This window comes from Pseudonaja textilis, chromosome 3 (genome assembly GCF_049901715.1).
Source record: "Pseudonaja textilis isolate UNSWEBS1 chromosome 3, rPseTex1.2, whole genome shotgun sequence".
In the NCBI taxonomy this organism is placed as follows: domain Eukaryota; kingdom Metazoa; phylum Chordata; class Lepidosauria; order Squamata; family Elapidae; genus Pseudonaja; species Pseudonaja textilis.
Genome location: NC_141992.1, coordinates 118,930,398 through 118,954,882, shown reverse-complemented (window position 1 = coordinate 118,954,882; position 24,485 = coordinate 118,930,398). Strand labels below are relative to the sequence as shown.

At 36.7% G+C, this 24,485-nt stretch overlaps 1 protein-coding gene across 1 annotated transcript in view; it reads right to left on the bottom strand.

Moving 5' to 3' along the window:
• Nucleotides 1-24,485, bottom strand: part of TRIO (trio Rho guanine nucleotide exchange factor) — a 253,223-nt gene that overhangs the window by 163,197 nt on the left and 65,541 nt on the right. Inside the window, exon 2 of the mRNA XM_026701043.2 lies at nt 6,225-6,299. Coding sequence (XP_026556828.1) covers nt 6,225-6,299 — 75 coding nt within the window. The remainder of the gene's footprint in view (nt 1-6,224; nt 6,300-24,485) is intronic.

Here is a 24,485-nt window from a genome sequence, read left to right as displayed (position 1 = left end):
GTGGGAACTCCTTCGCAGAGTGGAAAAATAACTGAATTATGTTTTATTTAGACAGTTCTGTAAAATATTGGGCATATTCTAATGTTGCCTAAAGTACTATCACACCTAAGAAACCAATATTCTCCTATAACTTCAGACTGAGAATGGTAAATTATTACTTTTTTTCTGGTGGCTGATCCCAATTTTGAAAGCCAGAACAGAAAAGATAGTCCTCCCCCCTCCAAGTTGTTTACAATTCTCCGATGGTTTTCTACAAGAACCATAGCTAGACCCAAATCTTCTAAGCTTCCAAGCTGTAAAGATACTGTATGCCTTTGTACCATTCTCTCAGCAATAGGCGAGAGTAAGAAAACGTCAAGAAAATGAACCCATAGAAGAGACTGGTGAAGGCACAATCTGAGGAGTTAATGGAGTCAGGACTGGTTGTGTTCAGCTCCAGGTGCTATCTTCTATCTGGGGTGAGAGAGATTTCCACACAGAGCATCAGACAATGCAAGATGGTAGCTATTGCCATTACTTCCCTTCTCTAAATAAGAAAGTAAATGGATGTTACTCTTTGTTCTGCTTTCCATTAGAGGAAAAAAGGCCTCAAAGTCGTTTTGAACAATAGTATTCTCTTACTCTGGATTTTTCACGCAAGAGAAAAGGAATAATAATACTAGGATTATTTTGGATAAATGCTGAGGGTGGAATGTGATTTAAATCAGCTGCACTAGAGTAACAGCATAAACTTAAATATCTCCAGTAAATAACTTTATACTAAATTTATATGTTTTATATTTTTACTATTCTCTCCTAGATCATGTTTTGCTATCAACCCCTCTCATCCCCTATGCTTCTCCTTCATAGAAAAATTAAGGCAACATTCTTGCATTTGTGATGCTGTTTATTATTAGATGCATTTTTTCTACTGCTATTACTACAAACCTGAGATAAATTCTGCTGCTACATATAATATACTACAGTAGCCTTATATGTACTCTATTGCTGAATTCAAGCCGTAGAACAATACTTCTTTTTTGTTTTGAATAGTTTTTGTTGGTACTTTTTGAAGAACATTAAAAAGATATAAAAACTACATAAGACAAAAAAAAAAGAATTAAAATGTAACATACAAATGACTTAACAAGGGGTTAGAAATCTTATGGAGGTTATAATTTCCAGTATAACACAGTTAACTATAAATAATTTAATATATTGCTTTAACAGACTAAAAATCAGTATTGAACTCTAAGAATGAATATTGAGAACTAAATTATAGTTCCCCAACAATTTATAAATTAAATTCTAAATTTCTGTTGTAAACATTTTAAATTCAGTCAGATGCAAGTAGTCCTCAGTTAACAACAATAACTGGGACTGGGAACTCCATTGCTAAGTGACATGATTGTAAAGCTGTGAGACGACCAGGCTGAGCCCAAGGGAGGAGTCAAACGCATCATCAGCCTTGAGTCCCTTTGTGCCCACAAAAGATCTAAGACCAGCCCACCTTGAATTACATTGATTCTTATCTATTGTCGATTTGCTTTGACAGTTAATACTTCAGATTCATGTAGAGAGCTTTAGCGCACAATAAACCTGTATATTCATTTGAACTGCCTGAACTCCTGATTTCCTGCTCTTGTCAAAAGCATGACATTGAATGGCAGTGTTGACTGACAACTTGCAGTTCCACTTGTGGTCATTAGTGAATCCCACATGGTTGTTAGGCACAATGTCACCTGATTGCCATTTGCAATCACTTGCTGACTTCCCCACTGACATCCCCCACTGGAGCTGGCAGTGAAGGTTTCAAATGGTGATGATTATGACTGCAGGATGTTGTATCCACTGTAAGTGTAAGCTGGTTGCAAGCATCTGAATTGTGATCAAGTGTCTGTGGGGTTGCTATGATGGCTGCAACTTTGAGGACCGGCTATATGTCTCCTTGTGCACCACTGCTAACTTTAAATGATTGTTGAACAAACAGTTGTTAACTAAGGACCATGTATACCACAATATTCCCTCTTACAATATTCCCTTTTGTTTCTGCAAATAAGGTAGACTAATTCATTGTGAAGTAAGGCTCAGAAGATTTTATTTTCATCTTATTAATAATTAAATCTTACAACCTAAATGAATTATTAAATCTCCATGGAGAAATTTCTTAGTATATTTTTTCTTCATAAAAATAAACAGCAAAACAAAACAAAAGAAAATCTGGACTTATTTTTGTTCTGTATTTACCTCCAAGTATTCAGTACATTAATTATTTTTGCATTATCCCTTGTGAATGGTTTATTGCTGTTTGTTTCAGTCTAAAGATATTTATGCAGTGCATCTAGAACTCCCATCCCCTTTTTAGAGGTAGGGAGCCAGGAACTCCAAGCCACCTTGAAATCCATGTTAAACAGTTAGTATAATACTATTTATAGTCCAGAACTACCAGTCCATCTCTCTTTTGAATCCTGTAAAATCTTTAATTTAATCTAATTTAAATCTTTTATTGGGTCACACGTAGTTCATTATTTATTATGTCCGTCAATATATAGAAGTAGGAAAAACATTCTAGCCAGTCTTTATAGCAAAACGGGAGTGGAATACATACAGAAAGATGAAATCTTGAGGCGAGCACTATTTCATTATAACTGCAGTTATAGTCAGTCACCAGACACTAAAGCCATTTGACTGAAGGATGATATTCCCAACCAAGGCTGTGCTTTCAGACCAATTTAGAAAATTATGCACTGATAATCATAGCCATAATATATTCTGTTCAGTTCCATGCCTAGGCCTCTTACATTTGTTAGGAAAACAGCCAATTAGGCCTGCTTACATTTATTCTAATGCTGGTATGCTGCTCTGCTGGATTTTATCCTTAAACTTAGGTTATAAGAAAGTCTAAATATAAATTGATCAAGGACATGAGGCTTTATTATCAAATGTAGAAATGATCCATTGATCCCGCAAAGCAGAAAAATACATAAGTGGGAGATGAAATACAAATGTAGAAGAAACGTGGCTGTCTCCTCTCCCCTTGACTATGAAGTTAGTTTAGCATCATTTGCCCATTTGCACTACTACAGATCTTTTCTGGAGTACATCAATGTTTTCATTTTCTCACCAAGAACAAAATACTGGAATATGGAAAGGAACGGACTTACTTATCCAGAACTGAAATGCAGTCTCATAGGCTGAGAGGACCGTCGGGTTTTGCTATTCAGCAGTTAGGATGGTTTTAGAGCCACTTTAGGATTTTTATGTGGATTTAGAAGTGATGGCAATGTTTACAGTGAGTAATGCTCTGATCCCCAAGGGGAAACTTTCACTCCAGTCAAAATGGCAGCATTTGGTTTCTTATATGAAGTAATTTGATATGAAACCCAACTGGAATTTTTATTACTGTTCCATAATTTACTAACTCACCTGATGTCCATACTATTAACAGGTACAGTAGATTCAGCCTTGCCAGTTAGACCAGGCAGGAAACATAACGAGATACACTAATTCTACTTTCTTCTAAAACTACATTAACAGAATCTTGCAAGCCTGTAAGTACAATTTTCCCAACTGTCGCCTTTATAGCTCAAGAATTTAGAATTCCTTTCTAAGCCTCTTGCTCTATCCACTATACAGATGTGGGTTATCCTGTCTCTTATGTATGTGCATGTGAGTGGGTACCACAAAATTTTTAAAAGGACTACTTTAAACATGAACTGTGCCAACACCAAAGACATCATTATTGGAACGCATAAGTAAATGCACAAGAAAAGAAGCCATAGAGAGCCCCTTCATCACCAGTGGCCAAAAAAACACAACAGCCAAAATTCCAAGAAAGGAAGTGCAAGAGGGGGCAGACTGGCAATAGAAGAACAGGAAGACTGTTGTAAAGGGATAACAGAAAGGGAAAAAAAGGAAGAGAATATCACAGTGAAATTATACCCAGTTTCTGCTATTTTCCCAAATCCCTGAGTCAGATCTCAAGACATCCATTCAGCTTGCAGCAAGTGTGACAGCTAAAAACAAAAATTCCAAGTACTTATTCAGGAGCATTTATACAGCTCCTGAGAGTTTAAAGAAATGCACCTAGATTATTTCAGTAGCCTATACAACACCTCTGTTAGGAAAGGTTTGGATGGATGAGGGCCAGTTTTTATGTCATGTTTATTTAGACTTATGGTTAAATATGAGTGCATTTGCTTGCTAGTGCCAATTCTTCCTTCTCTCTCCGACCCGCACTTCCAACCAACATGACTAGCAAACAGCCATATTTGGGTAATATACGGCTTAGTGTACTATGCAGGACATATATTACTTCCAGACTCGATCAGCCAGAGAACATAACCATAAATAAATCTACCATAGGCCACAACTATATTGTCTGGTTGGCTCAGACCATGCATAGTGTATGTCTTACTCTCAGACATATATTACGCCAACTTGTTACAATCTGTGTGCCTTCCAGATGTATGGACTAACTCCTTCAATTCTCTTTGGCTGAACTGGAGAGTGGAGAAAGCTAGGGAAAACTGGAGTAAGCCCTATGCCTGGGAGGTGAAATTGCTCTATCTAAATCACTGTAGAAGCAATAAATATGCCTTCTTCATACTTAACACCAATCTGGCACAGCATATTACATAAAGAGGTTCTTTGATTGTATTTGCACATTGTATTTACTCAGGCTTATGATTAAGCATGGAACATATCTTTGGACAGTTAAAAAAACACCCTGCATAATAGTGGCCTGATCAGAGTCAGAGCTTCTCTGCATCCAGTGACTACGCCTCTTTCATTATCTGTGCTCTCCCCATTTTGTGATCCTCCCAGTAAGATCAGCAAGGTTGCTGGGTGTTCATATGCAAGTGTACATGTGTGAAAAAAGAGCAAACAGTGATTACAGTGTGTATCAGATCCACTTTGTGGTCACTCCTTCACATTCCTACTTTCAGAGTCTAGAAAAGGAGATAGAATGCTAGTAACAGATTAGCTCCCTTTGACTAGGTTCACAGAAGCTAGATTGTGTGCATGTTGTGTGAGCTAATGCAGACAAGAACTCTTCCAATAGTCACTAAATTCAAGACTGGGAACCAGAAACTATAGATCAATTAAGAAATGTCACATTTTTCATTCTGCAACGTGATACTGTTAAGCAAAGAGTTAAAAGGCACAACTCAAGAACATGAGTAACCAATTGTTCGGAGATTTCAAAGAAAAAGACCAGGATAATCCCAATGCCTTTTGCAATACATGACAATATTCCTTGTTTCTTCCAACAAGTTGCTCTCCATTCTCATTTTTCCAATGATTTAGAAACTAGGCAGGGATTAAGCACATAATACCAAGGAAACAAGTGTTCAAAATATGGACATGGTGTTATGGAATAAATGCCAACAAAGTGTTGCCCTCCAAATATATTGAACTATAGCATCTATTTGTAGTGGCCATTTTAGCCAAGCACGATGGAAACTAACATGCCAGGTAAAAAACATTGAGTTAATGAAGCAAAGGGATAATGAAATAGGGATATCTTATTTCTAGATAGTATGTTCAGAAGTAAGAAAAGAAGGATGTAAATGAAGCAATGGTGTGTGTGCAAAGTTTTTTTTTAAAGAAAGATCTTGTGTTATTTTTACATAAAAGTCCTAAGCGCTAGCATTCAAAATAACTCTGGAATATTTAGCTCACAGCAACAGGTAAACACAAACAATCAATATCACACCAAAGACTTCATGGAAGAATGATAGCTAATTGTTGAGTATTTGAAAGCTACCCAACAAAAAATACACCCCCCCCCCAGAAAACTATTTGTGAAAGTAAAGTGAAAACATGCCATAAATAATTTTCAAACTCTCTTCTCTCATGTTATGAACTGGTTACATAACCCACGCATATGAGTTAAGAGTCCATCTCCTAGTTGTAGGGATGATGGTTGTATGAATGATGCTAAGGAATTCTGTGAGTTCACACATCTTAAAGTTGCTGAGATTAAGAAGACTGATTTGTATTACATCATTTCTATTTCCATTTTTTTTCCTAAGTAGTTCTACCTAAAAATTTTGTTGGAAGAAACTAATGGACAAAATGCTGAGGGTATGAACGTGTATCAGAAGAAATATAATAAACAACTGAACTCAGTGAACTGATTCATTGTTACTCAGTTGTCTTAATTATGTATTGCACTTGTCAGTGATCATTCATCAAATATCTAAGTAATACAAGTCAAGAGCATAAATACATTTTATTACCTGAAAGGTATGCAACTTTCTCCTTGAGGATTGGAAGGACTTCCATAGCTTTCATTTCATCATTTTTACGAAATCCTGAAGACAAAAACAAAATGGATATTAAGTCCAGTTGCACAGGAACAGTACCATTATTTTAGGATCTCATTTTTTATACTATTAGGGCAGGATGCATTTTTGTTTCGCACATCTAAGAATAAAACAAAACAAAAATGCTGATCATTTAAATTGTCAAAGAAAAGGTTTTTATGAAATTTGAAAACCTGGATACACTGAGTATACTTTACAACATCGCAACATGAAATACAATCATTTTAAAGATACAAGGAGTCCTCACTTTACAGGTGGACCATTCAGCCAAAGTTTGAAATCATAACACTACTGCAAAAGGAGACATATGAGCTGTTTTTGAAGATGCAGCCCTTGCAGCATCTCCTTGGCCACACGATCAAGATTTTGCTGCTTGACAACCGGTGTGCATTTACGATAGTCACAACCCCTCACAATCACCTGATTGCCATTTGCCACCTACACAGCCAGCTTCGGACAAGCAAAGTCAAGGGGGAATCTGGCAGGAAGTCACAAGTTGTGGTCACATGACATTGTGATTAAACAACCGTGGATGATTCCCTTAACAATTGCAGCCAGAACTGGCTTCATAACTTGATATAGTCATGTGATGTTTCACTTTATGTCCACATTGCTTAGTGACAGAGTTGCCAATCCTAATTGTGGCAAGTAAGTCAAGTCTACCTGTATATATTTTCTAAAAATCAGTGGCAGCTATTTGGAACAAGACACGGTTTTTCTAAGGCATCCAGAATTCTGGGAACCTCTACAAAGTATTTATTTTGGGATTCCAATCCTCTTCAGGGCATCCACTACATAATCCCCCAATTGTGCCTCTTTATGTCCATCACTAATTTTTCAAAGATCTTTGGACTAGATTAAGGAATGACCAGATACAGAGATGGGCAAGAAATTATCAGTATTAAATTCAGACAGCTCGGAGAAGAGAGCGATAGCTCAACATAGTTTCTGCTCTGATTCCCGGGATGTGACATTTGTGATCATAACAAATTCAGTCTGATGTTGCACATAAAATTTAAATCTATGTTCATTATCTGAATTGGAAAAATGCAGTGGATATTTACTATAAGGACCTAATCATTTGTTGTAGCATATGAGGCAGAGATCATGGTCCAAACAAATCATCCCAAAGGTGCTTTTTTTTAAGAGGCCTCTTGAAAAAAGCACCTTTGGGACAACCATGACCGGGATGATTGAGAATCTCTGTAGACATCCAAGGAAATTAGTTTCAAACCATGGATTTTAAAGCACTATACCTAAACTGATCAGTGTTAGAAAAAGTTAGCTGAGATTCTGTCCTACTGCAATCAGTGATAGAAGACAATAATGGACAAATCTGCAGGACACCATTTGCTAAACAAGTGAAACAAAATGCACAGAGAGTATGCAAGAATATCAACATATTCTTGTCAATCAGTTCCTCAAGCATTTTGTGTCATCTGGAAAGCCAACATTTTCTCTTTTTAAAGATAAAGGTAAAGGCTTTCCTAGCCCAGTTGTGTCTAAGCCTAGGGGGTAGTACTCATCTCCATTTCTTAGCCAAGGAACCCAGCTGAGGGAGCCAGGGTTGTCCGAATACACTTCTGTGGTCATGTGGCTAGCATGACTATATGTCGGGGCGCATGGGATGCTGTTACCATATCACTGAAGTGGTACCTATTTATCTACTTGCATTTGCATGCTTTCAAACTGCTAGGTTGGCAGGAGCTGGAGCAAGTAACAGGAGCTCATCCCAATGCACAGTGCTTAGGTCTCAAACCTGGGCTATCAGCTTTCCAGATGACATGCTCACCATCTTTACCTGCAAAGATTTTTCCCCAATCCCTCCATGTTTAGGGGCCAGAAATAAGAAAAACTAGCAGCAGCCTGAATCGAAGTTGGAACTACCTTACATGGGGTGAGATAAGACTGAGCCTTCTACATGCCTGCAGGAAATAAACATGTAATCGAGCCTAGCTAGCAGACATATTTCACTTCTCCTTCTGGTTCTATATCCAGAGCCTGAAAAAGAATGCTGACCAAATTCCACCATCCCCCTTATTGCAATTCATTTTGCAGCATCATAGTTAAAGTGAATAAATGAAAACATTATGAGCATAGACTATAGTTAAGGACTCCTCCCTCCATTTAAATTATGATCCAGAGTTAGACTTCAAGAAGAATTACCCTTTAAGTTATGGTTTGCAATCATCTGTTCGTTTCAGCAGCTTATTGTATTCATTAAAATACCAGAAGCCTCTTCTGCAATGGATACGTTCATGAAACCCCTTACCGGAAGAATTTTTAAGTGTTTTTTAAAAGCTCCAGTAATCAAAGAGATCTTTAAACATTTTTAGAAAGGAAACATGACACCCTTAACACACAGTTCTACTGAGAAAAAACATGTTCTTAATTATTAAATGGCCTCCCTATGTTTGAATCAATTAAAGCTTTAGTTGATAGGTCATAAACGGATTAAAGCTTGCAATTTTAGTAATAATGAAAACAGTATTCTGTAACTGTAGTAAGTGGGCCAAAAGCATAGTGAAAAGTATTCATGGAATGTTAGGATGGGAAATTTTAAGAACATCTCACAAAACTGGTAGTTATCATCATGTACCGCATAACCTCAATGGAACAGACTCCAAAAGCCACCGATCAAAGCTTTAGAGACAATTAAATTACACAAATGTAATAATGAATCAAATGATGGAGATTCTGGATAACTCAGAAACAAGGGGGTTTAATTTTGGGACTGGGCAATAGTATAAATACTTATAGACCAACCAATTTATTTAATAATATTAGTGCGTATTACATGAGCATGGCCTAGAGTTTACGTTCGTTTACCTCATTAACAATCATTTTGTTAGGAATGTTCACAAAACCTTAAAATTAAAATGTTTTGTTCCACATTGCTTGGAAACTTTCTAACGAAAACCTTTTTAGTTTCATCCTCAACAGGACAAAATTCAAAACTATTCAAATATTCTATGTTCCAAAGAAACAAACTTGAAATTTTCCAAATATTCTGTCCCCTCCCCCTTCTTCTTCTTTTTTTTTTTTGTCTTGGGATCACAAATGTAAATGGTTAGTAATCAGTGCTGAATCCTATATACCATTCAATATCCTAAAAAACGGCAACTGGGGTGATTAAAAAATACTTAAAATGTTTTAAACATTCCTATAACCAACAACAGATGCAACAATTAAGCACAAATTTGCAACCTGTTCTGCCTGCACAAACACCTTATCAAGCATAGCCCATCAACACCTTAACAGTAGTAGACTTCTTTCTAATACATACATGTTTTCTATTTGGCTGCCTGTCTACAAAGCTCAAAAGGAAAGTAGCACTTTCCAAATGCAGGCATTACTTATCTGAAAAAGAAGTAAACAACACAATTTTACAAGAACTGGATTCTAATTTGCCCTGTCACAGATTTTTAAACCAGCAATAAACTTACGTAGTAGGAAGGTAACTTACATTGAAAACTTTATCTCTGAACACACGGTACATCTAGCCTCCTTCATTCCTAGTGACTTTCCTTTCTTCAAATTAGCTCCAGCCAAAGAGAGAAGGGATATAAAGTCTACCTTCTGTTTTACTGGCTAATTGTCAGTTTTCCTAGGTGGAGCAGACAGGAAATACATGCACCAGATGAGCTAATTGTACTTTATTGCAAGGCTGCATTAATAGAACCTTGCTAAGTTTGATAGAACTAATCTCCTACAGTCTCTTTCACAGATCAAGAAGTTAGGGAAGTTCCTTTCTGAATTTCTTTCTCAGGCCATTATTTAGCTGTGGACTATGACCTATGTTATCTGATCATTTCCTAGGCACCACCAGTTTTCCTCATTTCCAAGGTCATTACCACAGACCATTACACTAATGCACTCACCAAGTTTCCATGGCTGGAAGAACTCTTTCCACAATTAAGATTTTTGAAGAATGTCTGAACTCAGAATGTCTGAATATTGTTTGATCCTGAGTTTGGGATAAAAATCCAAGAATAGCTACAGTTCAAAGCCAAGTATGTTCGTTTCCCTACCAGCTACTTTCACTACTCCAAATTCAAATAGATCAATTGCTCTGTACTTGCCATTATTTGGCAATAATGTAATGCATTTTCTATCAATCTGATTTCAAAAATTGTTAGTTCTAGGAATATGATTTATTGTACTTTACAAACTCTTATTTATACTGCACAATTTATAATTAAATTGGCACTGACACCTCTTTTGATTGACATTAATGGGTTTCTATAATATCATATAGAGATCATGATAGCTAAGCAAGATAAACCTAGAATAGGAACTATAGATTTGAAAGTTCAAAAACCACCTAGGAGGAGATCAAAGTCTGTGATTCCCAAACCTTTTCCTTTATTACCCAAAATCATTTTATCTGAAAGTTTTACTGAATTTCAAGGCCTGTCATTAAATCCTTTCCTTCAGCACCATCATAAATTCAAATGGTTGTTTAATGAATGGCTGTAACTTGAGAATTATATTATAAAAACAACATCATGGAATTTGATGACATTTCACCAAATTACTATTAGTCATTTCATTGATTTGGGTCTTAATAGGAAAACTTTAGGAAATGTTGGAATATACTTTAGTATGCATGACAATATTTAAGTCAATTTAAATGTCCCTGATGGGTTGATGTTATTACTAAAAGAAAAACTATTATCCAATTTGGGATAAATTACTAAGGTTTGGGAAGCACTGACCTAGGCAATCTAGTTTCTTAATACTTACTTTTTTAGAATTAAGAATCAAGCTCAATATGGTAGACTCTTTTACTACAGCTTTCATCTAACATCTTTTTTTTTTTGTATGTATAATGTGCATGTTTAATCTGTATGTATGTATGCCTATGTCTTGACTCCAGGCAACTGCCTGGACAAGTCTAGGCAGTTTTCTTGTCAACTTGCCTTCGACCTAGGGCTGAGAGAGAGTGACTGGCCCAAAGTCCCTCAGCTAGCTTCACCCACAACTAAAACTCACGGTTTTCTGATTTCTAGCCTAGAGTCTTAACCACTACACCAAACCTGCTCTCAGTGTCATATTTAGTAGTTCAAAACTAAGTAGTAATGTCCTGCATTTAATTAGGTCTTTTGCCATTGGAATTGAAACCACAATTACAATCATGTATACTTATTACTGCCCAGAAAGAACTTCCAGAGCAACTTCGGGGTGAACACAGAGAATTTATAACAGAGCCCTGTGATTTAGCATAATTATGGATAAGATCAGTACAGGTTTAATTCAACAAAGGAATGAGCAAGCATTTTCAAGGTAGATTAATGGGTAGCAAATATTTTGTGTGAATAAACGAAAGTGGTTCAAAAAAAAAATCTGTATTTTTCATCTCCCGATTAAAACATTAACCACTATGTTACCTGAATCCCCTCATTATTTCCTTTTTCAGCCAATTATTTGAGCCAATCAAGGAACTTTTCAATGAGGTTATACATAAAAAAGAACCTGCTTCATTTCTGTTCTTCAATTAAAATAGTAAGCAACTGGGGAATTGCTTAACAAAATCTGAGAATTTCCCTTTTTAATAGCAAAGTTAATGAGGTACACATGAACCAAAACAAACTAGAAGTCCTTTGTGAAAGAATGGATACTTTCTATTACATGTGTCACAATAATCAAATGGATTTTAACAAAAACCAACCTTTTAACATATTCAAAATTCAAGCTCACTTACGAGGCCGCCATAGATTCAACCCCAGAATTTCAATCCAGTTCAGCAATTAATATTATTTTTTCAAAAGTAATCTTTTGCCTCTTATTGTGGATTAATTGTTCAGAAATAAAGAAAAAAAGGTGTCTATTTCCTCTTAAGAATATTCATATATCTAGTTTATTCACAGGGTTTCTTTTTGGGAGATAACAAAATGAGAATATTCATATTTCAGATTTGAACCCTGGGGATTTCAAAAATCACTGTGTATATGCACCGAGCTATAATACTGTATATCTGCATCAATCTCTACTTACACACACTTCAAGCAGGCATTCTCAGCACCACACATTAATAGAGATGATGTCATCTTTTCAAAATCAGAGCAGTCTGCAGCTCCAGCTACTGTTGTTTCTTTCACTGCAGTGACTGCAGTATTCAGAGGATTTGCAAAAGACAAGGCAACCCAGAAAATAAATAAATAGAAACTGGATTAGGAAGCTCAGGAAGAGAGGTGACTTATTGAAATCCTGCTTGGACAGAGTGTTATTTTAAAAAGAAAGAGAAGTATTCTTCGAGTCTTTGCATTCTGTGAATTTACCATGCTCAAGAATTTATGTTATGTGATTGAACAAAGCATCTTTGATACTTTTGGCAAGTCTAAATTGACCTGTTCAACAAGATTTTCATAGAATAATGGGTGTCCCTCAGAGAAACAAGTACTTCGGCCAAATCTGAATAATTTCCACTGCTCTTTTTGCGTGCATCGTTTCACTTCCTCTTTCTAAGAAACCACAAATGTAGTAAGATATAAGCCACCAAATGATCAGAATCGTAAACCAAAATAGGGTTTTCTCATCATTTAAGCAAGAATAATGGAAGTGAAATTATTTGATTTGATTATATTTGGTGGTTTGGTTTCTTTTACTTCTTTTTCTCGTACTTCTTTTTTATAATATATTGTAATAGAATCAATAAAGCTTGATCACAACCTTTGCACCTTTAAAATGTCTTAATTTGATATTTTCTATATATTTAATAATCACTGCATTACTGTGTATCTACCAATGATTTCAGCACAATAACAGATGTATTTCTATTTTGTGGTTGGAATTATTTCTAGACAGGACTATATAAGTGTCGTATCTTTTGTGCATATTTTGGAAGAAATGCATCATACTCAAGCAGCCCAATAAAATTACTTTTTTTTAACTTCAAGGTAATGAATAACAAACCTTTTGTTAAAACTGAAAAACAGGAATATACTGTGATTTAACCAAGTTTATTGCTTTGTGATAAACCTGAGGGAAAATCTCATGCATGTAATTTTAAAGATCAGTTTTGTGTCTCTCTGTTTTAATGATACAGTTTATTTTCTCTCTTTTGGCACATATATGAGCACACACACACACACACACAAATAGTACAAAGCATACAATGATTTTCTTGAAATTTAAGAGATTCAGTGTTTTGAATTTTTATTCCTAAAATATTATGTCACTTGATATCATATCTTCATTACAAACACAAAAGGTACAAATGCCATTAAAATGTCAGAATTCTACATTGTACACTCTGCAAAATTTCTGGAAAATGATCCAAGGAGTTATCTCAGCAAGCAGTCACAGCACAGCACAACTCCGGGTACATAATATGCTACACCAGAAGTGTGTAATTCAAAGCCCACTTGCTTTCCCATGAGCTCCAAAGGCAGAATTCATCAACATTTCAGATTCCCTGAATTTTAAAAAGATCTGAAGAGTATCTTAACCATTTATAAGGTTTCAAGCACATATTCCTCCCCTTGTTTTGAGTATGCCAGTTAAAAGTATATGATTAATTGTTCCGTTCCTGATGAACATATACTGAACTTGCAACAAAGATCAGTTCACAGTGATGTAGCACAAAAACACATATTGAAATTCAGAGCATGTTACATCAGGCAGTGGTATTTGTGAAGCAAATTGTACTGAGTATAACTTAACATTGAACATGATATCTATGAATTCCTAAAATGATTACATGTGCCTTATTCCCCCAGCATATACAGCATTCTGTGCTAATCCCACCAATCAATACATTTGATATACTTATAGCTTAACAATACACACATCTAAATATCAAATTTTATCAAACGCTTAGCAGAAAAAAATGTAGTTTGCTAACTAAAAGGAATATAAAAATGAACCATTGTTGCATTAGTTAATAGGGCATCTGCATTTTCTCACTCCCTTCCAATAACTGACCTTGTACAATTGCTTAATTTCTTTTATCTTTGTGATCAACTAGCCGTTCGTTATAAAATTCAGTTAGTTACAACAACACTTTCTAAATTCCAACCTAATTCTGCTGCACTTTGACTTACCTCTTTTCTCCTGTTAGAAAATGATATTAAATTTAATAGCCAAACAAACTAGAATTATATAGGAAATGCTTAGGAGGAAAAGAAGAAAAGGAATCACTGCACATCAATTTCACTGCAAATGTGACTCCTAATGTAGTTCAAGAAAAAACAAACCTCTTATTCAAAATCCTTACAGCACAGCATATAGCTACGTGCAATCTGTTAGCTAACCCTTTTGCTTCCTTGGTCTGGCACACTTCCTCCAGTTTGTCTACATCTGTATAGGAAACACTTCACCTCTTTTTTATAAATCTGAAATATGCCGCACAACAACAGCACAAAGTTATACGCTACTCTGGAACTCAGGAGGCAACAGTATTATTATACAGAATAAAAATGCATAGGCTTTTGCACAGATACAGTAGTTCTCAATCAAGCCCAAAATTTCTGTTGCTAAGTGAGACATTCGCTACGGGAGTTTTGCCCCATTTTACAACCTTCCTTGCCATATTTGTTAAGTGAATCACTGCAGTTGTTAAGTTAGTAACACAGTTGTCAAATGAACCTTGCTTCCTCATTGATTTTTGTTTGTCAGAAGGTAGCAAAAGGTGATCACATCACTACAGGACACTGTAACCGTCATAAATATGTCAGTTGAAAGGCATCTGAATTTTGATCACGAGACCATAGGGATGGTGCAACAGTTGTAAGTGTGAAAAACTGTCACAAGTCCTTTTTTCAGTGTCATTGCATCTTTGAATGGTCACTAACCAAACTGTTGTAAGTCAAGGGCTACCTGTACTCAGCTTGAAGTATTAAAATAGAGAAGCTCTCACCTCTGTACCATGCATGCTCTTGTTTGTATTTTTTATCTGATACTTACTAAATATTCATGTACAGTACTTATATTTATGTTTATATTGTACTATAAGGCGCCCAGATTTGCTTTGGATACGGGCAGCACATTAAACAAACAAAACAAATAAATAAGAACAGTATATAGAGAAGGGGCCTTGATGACACCAGAAACAAAATGAAGAGCACCTATATTACAGTTGAACTAGTTCAACATGAAGTATCAGCAAAAACATTCAGCTGATCTGTAGTGGCCCATAATTATCTGAGGACAATTAGAGAGAACAACTAATATGTCTAATTCTCTAAAACCATAAGCTTCTTAAGAAACATGAAGTTGACATTAATCCTATGTATACCTAAAAAACTAACCACAAACATTGTGATACTTCATATGCCATCAATAGACTTCTAAGAGCAAACTAAACAATGGTATGAACTGACTCCATGAAAGAAAGCTAGGGGAAAATCGACAAGAACAATTCTTGGGGATCCTGCCAAATCTTCAATTTCCTGTATTGTTTGGGGAGAAAAACAATGCCTTGGATTTATTTGAATTCATTGAGTAGTTTGAACAGTTTGACAATAATTTATTAAATATGAAGAGCTTAAGCCCTATGCCTAGAATTCCTGTTTAGTCAAACCCATTTTAGCTACTAGCATGAAGAAAGATTTAATTAATTCCCTATCAGTATTTTCTCTTCTGATTGTTCACTTAATCTTGGAAGTTTCACAAATAAGGTCCAAGGAGCCTCTGTTAGCCAAATCTGAGTTTTAAAAAATCTTTCAGAAATCAAAACCTAACCAAAGAGGAAAGCATAAGAAATAGATTCAGCAACACCAATTTTCAAGAACTATAGTCCCTATATATTTACTAGGACAGTTACAGAAAATGGTGGATGCCTGCAGAGCCACAAGATTGGCAGAAAACAGTCTGAAGAGTTAAAGGGAAGAAAATGAACAGCTTTGCTTTCAATACTGCTGCATTAAATAACATTTGCGTGTTATATAGAGATGTTCTGCCTATATTTGGATCATTTACATTTTTGATGCAGTATGCATTTACCTATGCTGTGGGTGTAACATCCACCTGCCTTCTCTAAAATGGATACCATGTTTTGTGAAATTAGTTACACAAGTTAGCATTTGGGTTTTAACATTGTCCTAGAGTTCATACTTACATATGCCAGCCTCTGAGCCTCATCTGTTCGGCTTTTATCAGGGGTGGGATTCAACCGGCATTACTATCTGTTCAGTATTTGCATTTTGTGTGCGGGTGTATTACACCATTAGCTGAGCCACTGGGACAGCTGATAAGCACTGCGCACGGGTGCACAACTTTTCAAAAAGCACGTTTTTACTGCTTTTTCAACCTCAGATGTGCCATGCAAAGCAGCTGAGGTTGAAAAAGCAGGAAATAAAGGACAGGTAAGAGCCCGGGCAGGCGAATGGGCCAAACAGCAGCAGACATAGACCCAGTTCTGTGTCTGCTGCTCTTCAGAGCTACTGGTTCTATAGAGCCAGGCAGAACCAGTAGCATCCCACCCCTGGCTTTTATGAAATGAGTGTTTTCTGCTTGACCATTCCTGTCATTTTGTGAATGGACATTCCTCTCTTTCTCTGAAGTACCTGCCTTACCCAACATGGTGTTGTATATATGTGTTAAACAAATTAGCCACCTGTCAAAAGTAAGTATAAATTAGCCTATGGTGAAATAAAAGCAAGGGGGAGGTAAGAACAGTAAGGACAAAAATATATATAATTTGGGATTAAACAAAATTTGACAGGCAAAACAAGATGACCCGGCCAAATCTTATTCCCAGTTGACATAGAAGTTCTAAGAAAGACATTTTAGTTGGAAACAACTGAAATTTCTATGCATCAGGAAGGATGACAACATAAACATAGCCATTAGACTCAACAGGTTAAAGACATGAATGTGAAGAATTCCTTTGAAGGTAATATTGTTGATAACACTATAAAGATTTTCTCCATATTCTTGGTGGGTAGTATTTCATAGTGAGCTGAAAAAAGCTTTTGTTGTATCCTTAGGGAGATAAACCGATCTCCCTGAGCTTAATAGTGCTACCGAAGTCACCTTTCCTTTCTCTGTCCTGTTGACCCATTACATTTCAGGTCTAAAAATCTCCAGGTAAAAATTCATTATTGATTTACCCAGTTTATGTTAAAATTACACATGCCACAAAGTTCATTTTTAATTAGGATTGAATGTATATTATTTAATGCAAAAATCTTCATATCACATTTTTATACATTAAAGTGATGTGATATTTATTAGAACTGATAATTTTACGTGCATGATATGATATGGTCTTTAGAAGCCCATACTCATTATGGTATTCCTAATTTCTTGGCCTAAGGTTTAACAATGGCCAGATCAGTATGAAACCTTCTGACAAGATGCTTGACTGAGTGGCAAGGCTTATATAATGAATTACACTGCAAGACTGTAGTTTCACACATTCATTCTATAAGGCAAATATTATAATCTACACAACATAAAAATTCCCTCAAAAGAATTTCAAATACAGACTTATTGATCACTTGGCTTCTTAATAACTGTAACTGCTGAGAATTTGTCATATCTATAAAAGAGAAAAAAACAGGACTAAACAGTACTATCTGAGTGAATAATGTTGCTGTTATGTCGGTACATTCAATTCAACAACTTGAGAGTTATTTCATCTTGACATACATTCCAATTCTTCAAAAAATTAGAACTATCATAAATACAAACAACTTATAACACTTAGAAATGATCCTGATTTATCTGAAAATAAGGATAAATGATTTTCCTTTCTGCAGAATCTGACTGGAAGATTCTATAGTATATATAATATCAGTAGGAATAGCAGACTTATATACCACCCCACAGTGCTTTACAGCACTCTCTGAGTGGTTTACAGAGTCAGCATATTACCCCCAACAATCTGGGTCCTCATTTTACCAACCTCGGAAGGATGGAAGGCTGAATCAACCTTGAGCTGGTCTGAATCGAACTCCTGGCTGGGGGCAGAATTAGCCTGCAATACCACATTCTAACCATCGAACTACCAAGGCTCCTATACACCAAGCAGTCAAATTTCTAAATAACACACACATTATAAATTGCATGTCATTTAAATATTACTGCATGAATAATTACAGTGTACTGAAAATCATTTTGATATACGAAATTCATTAAAAAGTGGAAGATACCTAAATCCTCATTTTACATGTAGGAAAAAGCCTGTCTCAACTTTCCAACATGATCCCACATTTCCAAATGTACTTTTTCACCCTTGGAATTCTGGATTCAGCTTTGAAGTGGTATGGCACTGACTATTTCAAACCTATTTTTTAATTATAAGGACTAGCTGAATTATGAGGACTTAATTATGTGGACTATCAGATCTAAAGCAGAGCATCCTCAGAATATTTAACTGTGCATTTAGTTATTCTTCTTTTTCTTGGTTTTGCAAAAGGCACATTTGGGGTTATCAATCTGTCTGTAAACATAGCTACATTCCAATGTTTATCTAAAACCAAGTTGGGAAGAGGGAAATTTTTACCAAGGGAATGTGCCACGTCACGATACCAAAAGCTACTTCCAAGGTCCCCCATAATACAAGGAAAGCTACCTATTTCATTGATATTTGCCAAAACTTTGTAAGAAAAACATCAAGATGCCTAAACCACCTTTTTTCATACATTAAATCCTAACAATCATTTACCATTGAACATTTTACTCTAGCTGCCCACCTCTGTTAATTATCAGCTTTGTGGTTTTCCTTTCAGACCTACTAAAGGTGCTTGTGGTTTTTCCTCCCTCCTTTCTTCTCATCCTCAGCCTAACTCCCTATAGCCTTTGAAACTCCGTCATATATGGCATTTGTTTGAGAAGAAAATTTCTTGGGTTTTTTTGTGTAAAAATCAAGGATTTCCCATTATTAACCTGCAGTAAACCCAGATGCGAAACCTTTTTGAAGACCATAAAAATGAGCTTCACACAAAGCGGGTGGGTAGTGTGGGGGAATTCTACACCCTTTTTTAATGTAGGCAAGTGGTTGCCATTAGCAACCCATATTCCCTCCCCCCTCACTATAGCGCAATGGATAAAAGCAGCCTCCAATCCCCAAGCCGATGTCCCAAAGATTCCACATTGACAGTTGCACATTGTACGTAAAGACAGCACAGACTTTTCTCCCTTATAAGCAGGTACCCTACCAAGACAATTCAGCAAGGAGGGACGATGCAAAAGACAATGTGAAACCCATGAGGGGCAAAAATTATTTTTACAGTAGCCTTGAAATCCCTCCTGGATAATGAACCAGTGTAACCCAGTGCATCAGTATAAAATGCAGCAACGGGAATCTCTATCTATAAGTCAGCAGCCCTTGCAACAGAATGGATTACATCATCCTTTTGCAGAGCTGAGAGAGTGAATACGCTTAAATCGAAGAGCCAGCCAGATGGAACTGCTTTCCTTCTGCTCCTGCAGTTACCACCTGCCTCCCACCTTTGGAGTCTGAACATGACGCAAAATTAAAAAAAGATCGCCTTGTCAAAGCTTCTTCCTACATCATCTCCCTTCTATTATGGTCTGCAGATGTCAAAATAACCCAGCACATTTTTTTCCCCTACCCCGTTCCAAACAAAGCATCTGATGAGGCTTGCTTTTACTGTACCACAAGACGATTAACAGATGGTATCCCCACGTTAAACCCCGCAAGGTTGAAGCTCTAATTTTCCCCCCTCAAATGAACAGATGGGGGAGAATATTGGGATGGTAGGGAATACAAGTCGTTCGCATTTTTCCCCCTATTCGTCATAAAATCTTCTTTACTTAAGAGGGAAGCAGTCGCCCTGCATTAAGGATCACAGTTCCCAGATATGCTGCAAGAATTTTGGTGATAGCTTCTCTGCGAGTCCATTCATCCAGCTGCTTCATTCATATTATGTTTTGTCTACTAAAGTGACATTTTGTCCACTAATGAACATCAGTGAACACACGCACCTGTCAATACAAAAATCTAAAGCTTACCTGTTATCCCACAGTTCTTAATAGGACTGGATAGTCTGTGTTAGTTTTCCAGCATTCACTTCTGCTCTGCAAAAAGCCACTGAAGGAATTTTTTTCCACCTGCATTTTTAAATGTCCTCAAGTGAATGCGTTTGCATTTCTCCAGTCCTAGTCTCTCATGACTGGAGGAATTTTAAGAACTGCTCAACACTTCTGAACTGCTCTTTTACTTGAACTTTGTAACTTTCCCTATGTTTATGTATCCACAGACTGTATTCATCTTAACCTCATAGAAAATTGCATATTTTCTAGGATACCATCAGTAGCCAATTATGGAAACACAATCATATGAACAAGTAAATACACCCTGTGTAAAATGTTCACTTTTTAAATGTAAACAAACTATCAATATTTTATTTTCATTCAAACAGTTTAGAAAGATAAAGGTGATGCAAATGAACAAAAAAAAAAACCTCTGAAAATTTGACTTTGCAATCTTTCATTTAATTAAAAAATGAAGACATGTGCCATTTCTTTCTGTGGATAAAGTAAGTACACCTTGGCTTTAATTCCCGATATTGTCCCCTTTGGTAGAAACAACTTCAAATATATTTTTCTTATGTCTCAGACTGACATCAACTGGGAGAATTGTTTTCATCTGTGCAACATTTGAGGGTTACTTGCACGCACAGGCCTTTTCAAACCTTGATGGGATTTATATCTTTGACTTGGCCATTTCAGAACCCTCCATTTTTCCTCCAGCCATTCCTTGGTAGGTTTACCAGAATGTTGAGGTTTGTTGTCATGTTGCAGGTCTATTTTGCGTTAAGCCTCAACCTGCTGACAGATGGTCTCATATTATCTTCAAACATCCCCCGCTACAATGAAGATTTCATAGTAGATTTCACGATGGTGCATTGCCCAGGCTTGGATGTAGCAAAGCAACTTGAAACGACAAAATTTCCAACACTATCACATTTTATAATTGGTATTGGGGTTCTTCTGATGAAATGCTGTCAAACATGCTTTCTGGTACTGTGGCTAATAATTCCATCTTTGTCTCTTCTATTCAGAGACACTGTTCTAGAAGTCCTGGTCTTTGCCTAGGTGTTTGTGAGTAAACTTTAACCCTGCCATTATGTTGTTTCTGGGCAGCAAAAGTTTCCGGCTGAGGTACCTTTCGGGTAGATCTAATTTGTGCAGTTTCTGTCTACATGGTAAATTCATGCACACTGACATCAATTGTGGCAAAAGCTCCATGTAACTCATGTGAGGACGTTCTGGAATTGTGAGATCTTTCTCTCAGCATCCTATGTTCTGCACTCAGGCTGAACTTGCTGAGAAAGCCTGTGGCCTGGGCAGGTTGACAGTTGTTTGAAACCCTTCCCACTTGTCAATGATCGTCCAGACAGTGGAATGATTGATGTTCCTTTGTTTAGCAATCTTTTAAAATCCCTTCCCAGACTCTTAGGCATGTAGGAGAGCTCTTTTAATTTAGGCATGGTGATACCACCCACTTCAACAACAAAGGGCAAATCAAACTAAGTGTCTGAGATTTAAACAAGACAAGTTCCTCCCACATTCTCTCTAACAATGTTTGCTCCTGATCTGGTGCATTTGATTCTAATTTTATATATTTAAGGTAGTGATAAACGTAGAGGCAACCTTTATTTTTCCACATGGGAAATTTGCATTTACATTTAAATTATATAGTAGAGTACAGTACATTATATTTGTTATATTACATCTCCTTTATCTATCAATATTGTTGAAATGAAGACCAAATGTCTTTATGTTGAAATTTGTTTAAAAAGTTTAAAAAAATATCAGCAGGACATACTTTTTCAAATGACTGCATATGCTCCCTTTTTGAAATACTCATCAGCAAGAAAAGCCCAGATGACCAAAATTAGGTAAGTCAAAATTAAGATTTTGACTTGTTGAAGGACCTCATTCTAATATTCTAAGAGGTTCCGAAGTTCTTTTCACCAATTATGAATCTCCTACATTATCTGCTAGGTCATCTACTAGATTAGCAATCCATGCATATAGTGTTGTGACTTGAGAAAGAAACAGGGAAAAAAATTCCTGAATCCTGGATGTTGCTTGTTGCTCTTATCTGGCAGCAGTATCTTTTTATTTCTCCTTTAGGAGAAATCCAGAGCCATTCATCTGCTACACCGGAACTTGGAGACGTTTTCCTTCTCATTAACTGCTGATGTGTTGAATTCCTCAGGGGCACAACATCACCCTGGTACTTTTAATCACTCGGCCAAGGATCATCAGTTTCAGAACACTGCTATAATGCGCAAACATACTTTCAAAAGCTTCCCTTTAAGGCAACAAAGTCTTCTCTCTAATCACCCCAATCTTTTAAAATGATGGATAGCCATGGTTTAGTTTAGTTTACTTTTATTGTCATTGCACCTTGTACAATGAAATCAAACACCATCTTCAGTGCACATCATGACCATGACCATGACCATGAAAATAAACACAAACATACATCCTTCACCTTTCACACACTGAGCCAAAACCCCACAACACCACACCAACACTGCACTATACAGCAGAATTCAAAAGAGGTACTGCCCTGGGATAGAAGCTGCTTTTCAGCCTATTTGTCCTTGCTTTTATTATTCTGTACCGTCTGCCAGATGGTAATAGTTCAAAAAAAGGGTTCCCAGGATGAGATGGATCCTTGAGGATGTTTTGAACTTTCTTAAAGCAGCGGGAGCTATAAAGCTCTTCCAAAGAGGGGAGAAGGCAACCAAAGATCCTCTGAGTAATGATGTTAACCCTCTGGAGTGCTTTCCTATCTACCACTGTGCAATTGGCAAACCATACAGAGGTGCAGTATGTTAAAATGCTCTCTATGGTGCAGCGGTAGAAGGTCACCAGCAGTTTTTCATTCAGTTGTTGTTTTCTGAGAAGCCTCAGGTAGTATAATCTCTGCTGGACCCTTTTAACCAGGGCTGCAATGTGGGCACCCTAGGCCAGGTCCTCTTGTAGGGTAACATCCAGAAACTTAAAACTGGCCACTTGCTCCACTCGGTCTCCACTGATAAGCAAGGGCTGGATGTCTGATCTGTTCCTTCTATAATCCACTATAAGCTCCTTGGTCTTATTGGTGTTGAGGACCAAGTTATTGTCTCCACATCACGAAAGCAACTGGTCAACCTCATCTCAGTAGGCAGACTCATTCCCCCCGGAGATAAGTCCCACCATTGTTGTATCATCTGCAAATTTAGCAATAGTATTACTAGCGTGAGTGTGAATGCAGTCATGCACATAAAGAGTATAGAGTAAGAGACTCAACACGTAACCCTATGGTGTACCAGTGTTAAGAATAAGGGCTGAAGAGGTATGATTACCTAATCTGACCCTCTGCGAGAGGCCAGACAGGAAATCTATAATCCAAAGGCAGATTGAATAAGAAAGCCCAAGGTCCAGAAGTTTAGACACTAGTCTATGTGGAAAAATTGTGTTAGCAGAACTAAAATCCACAAAAAGCATCCTCACATAGCCGCCCCCGCTCCCCCTGTTCTAGATGAGTCAGAGCAGTGTGAAGAGTGATGGCTATAGCGTCCTCTGTAAATCTATTTCTTCTGTATGCAAACTGGTGGGGAGTCTAACAGAAATACAGGTAGTCCTCGACTTACAAGAGTTCATTTAGTGACCATTCAACGTTACAATAGCACTGGAAAAAGTGACTTATGACAGTTTTTCACACTTACGATTGTTGCAACATCCCCATGGTCGTGTGATCAAAATTCAGATGCTTGGCAACTGGTTCATAGTTATGACGATTACAATGTCCCATGGTCATGTGATCACTTTTGGCAGCCTTCTGACAAGCAAAGTCAATGGGGAAGCCAGATTCACTTAACAACATTAGTAATAACTGGGTTACTAATTTAACAACTGCAATGATTTGCTTAACAACTGTGGCAGGAAAAGTTGTAAAATGGTGCAAAACTCACTTAACATTTGGCTTAGCAACATAAATGTAGAGCTCAATTATGGTCGTATGTTGAGGACTACCTGTATACAAAAAATTTCAAAAAGCAAATAAATCTTTCAGGGACCTAGTTCATACATTCAACTGATTCAAGGGTACTAAAACATATTTGCTTGAACAATAGTTGGACTTACTCAATATGTTAAGCCAAAGCCAGTCAAACTACATTTGGGTTTGAAATGCACACTAAGTGAAACCTAAGGTGAGTTAATGGATTTGGTTAGATTGGGTGTTTTTGCCTAAAAGCAGAA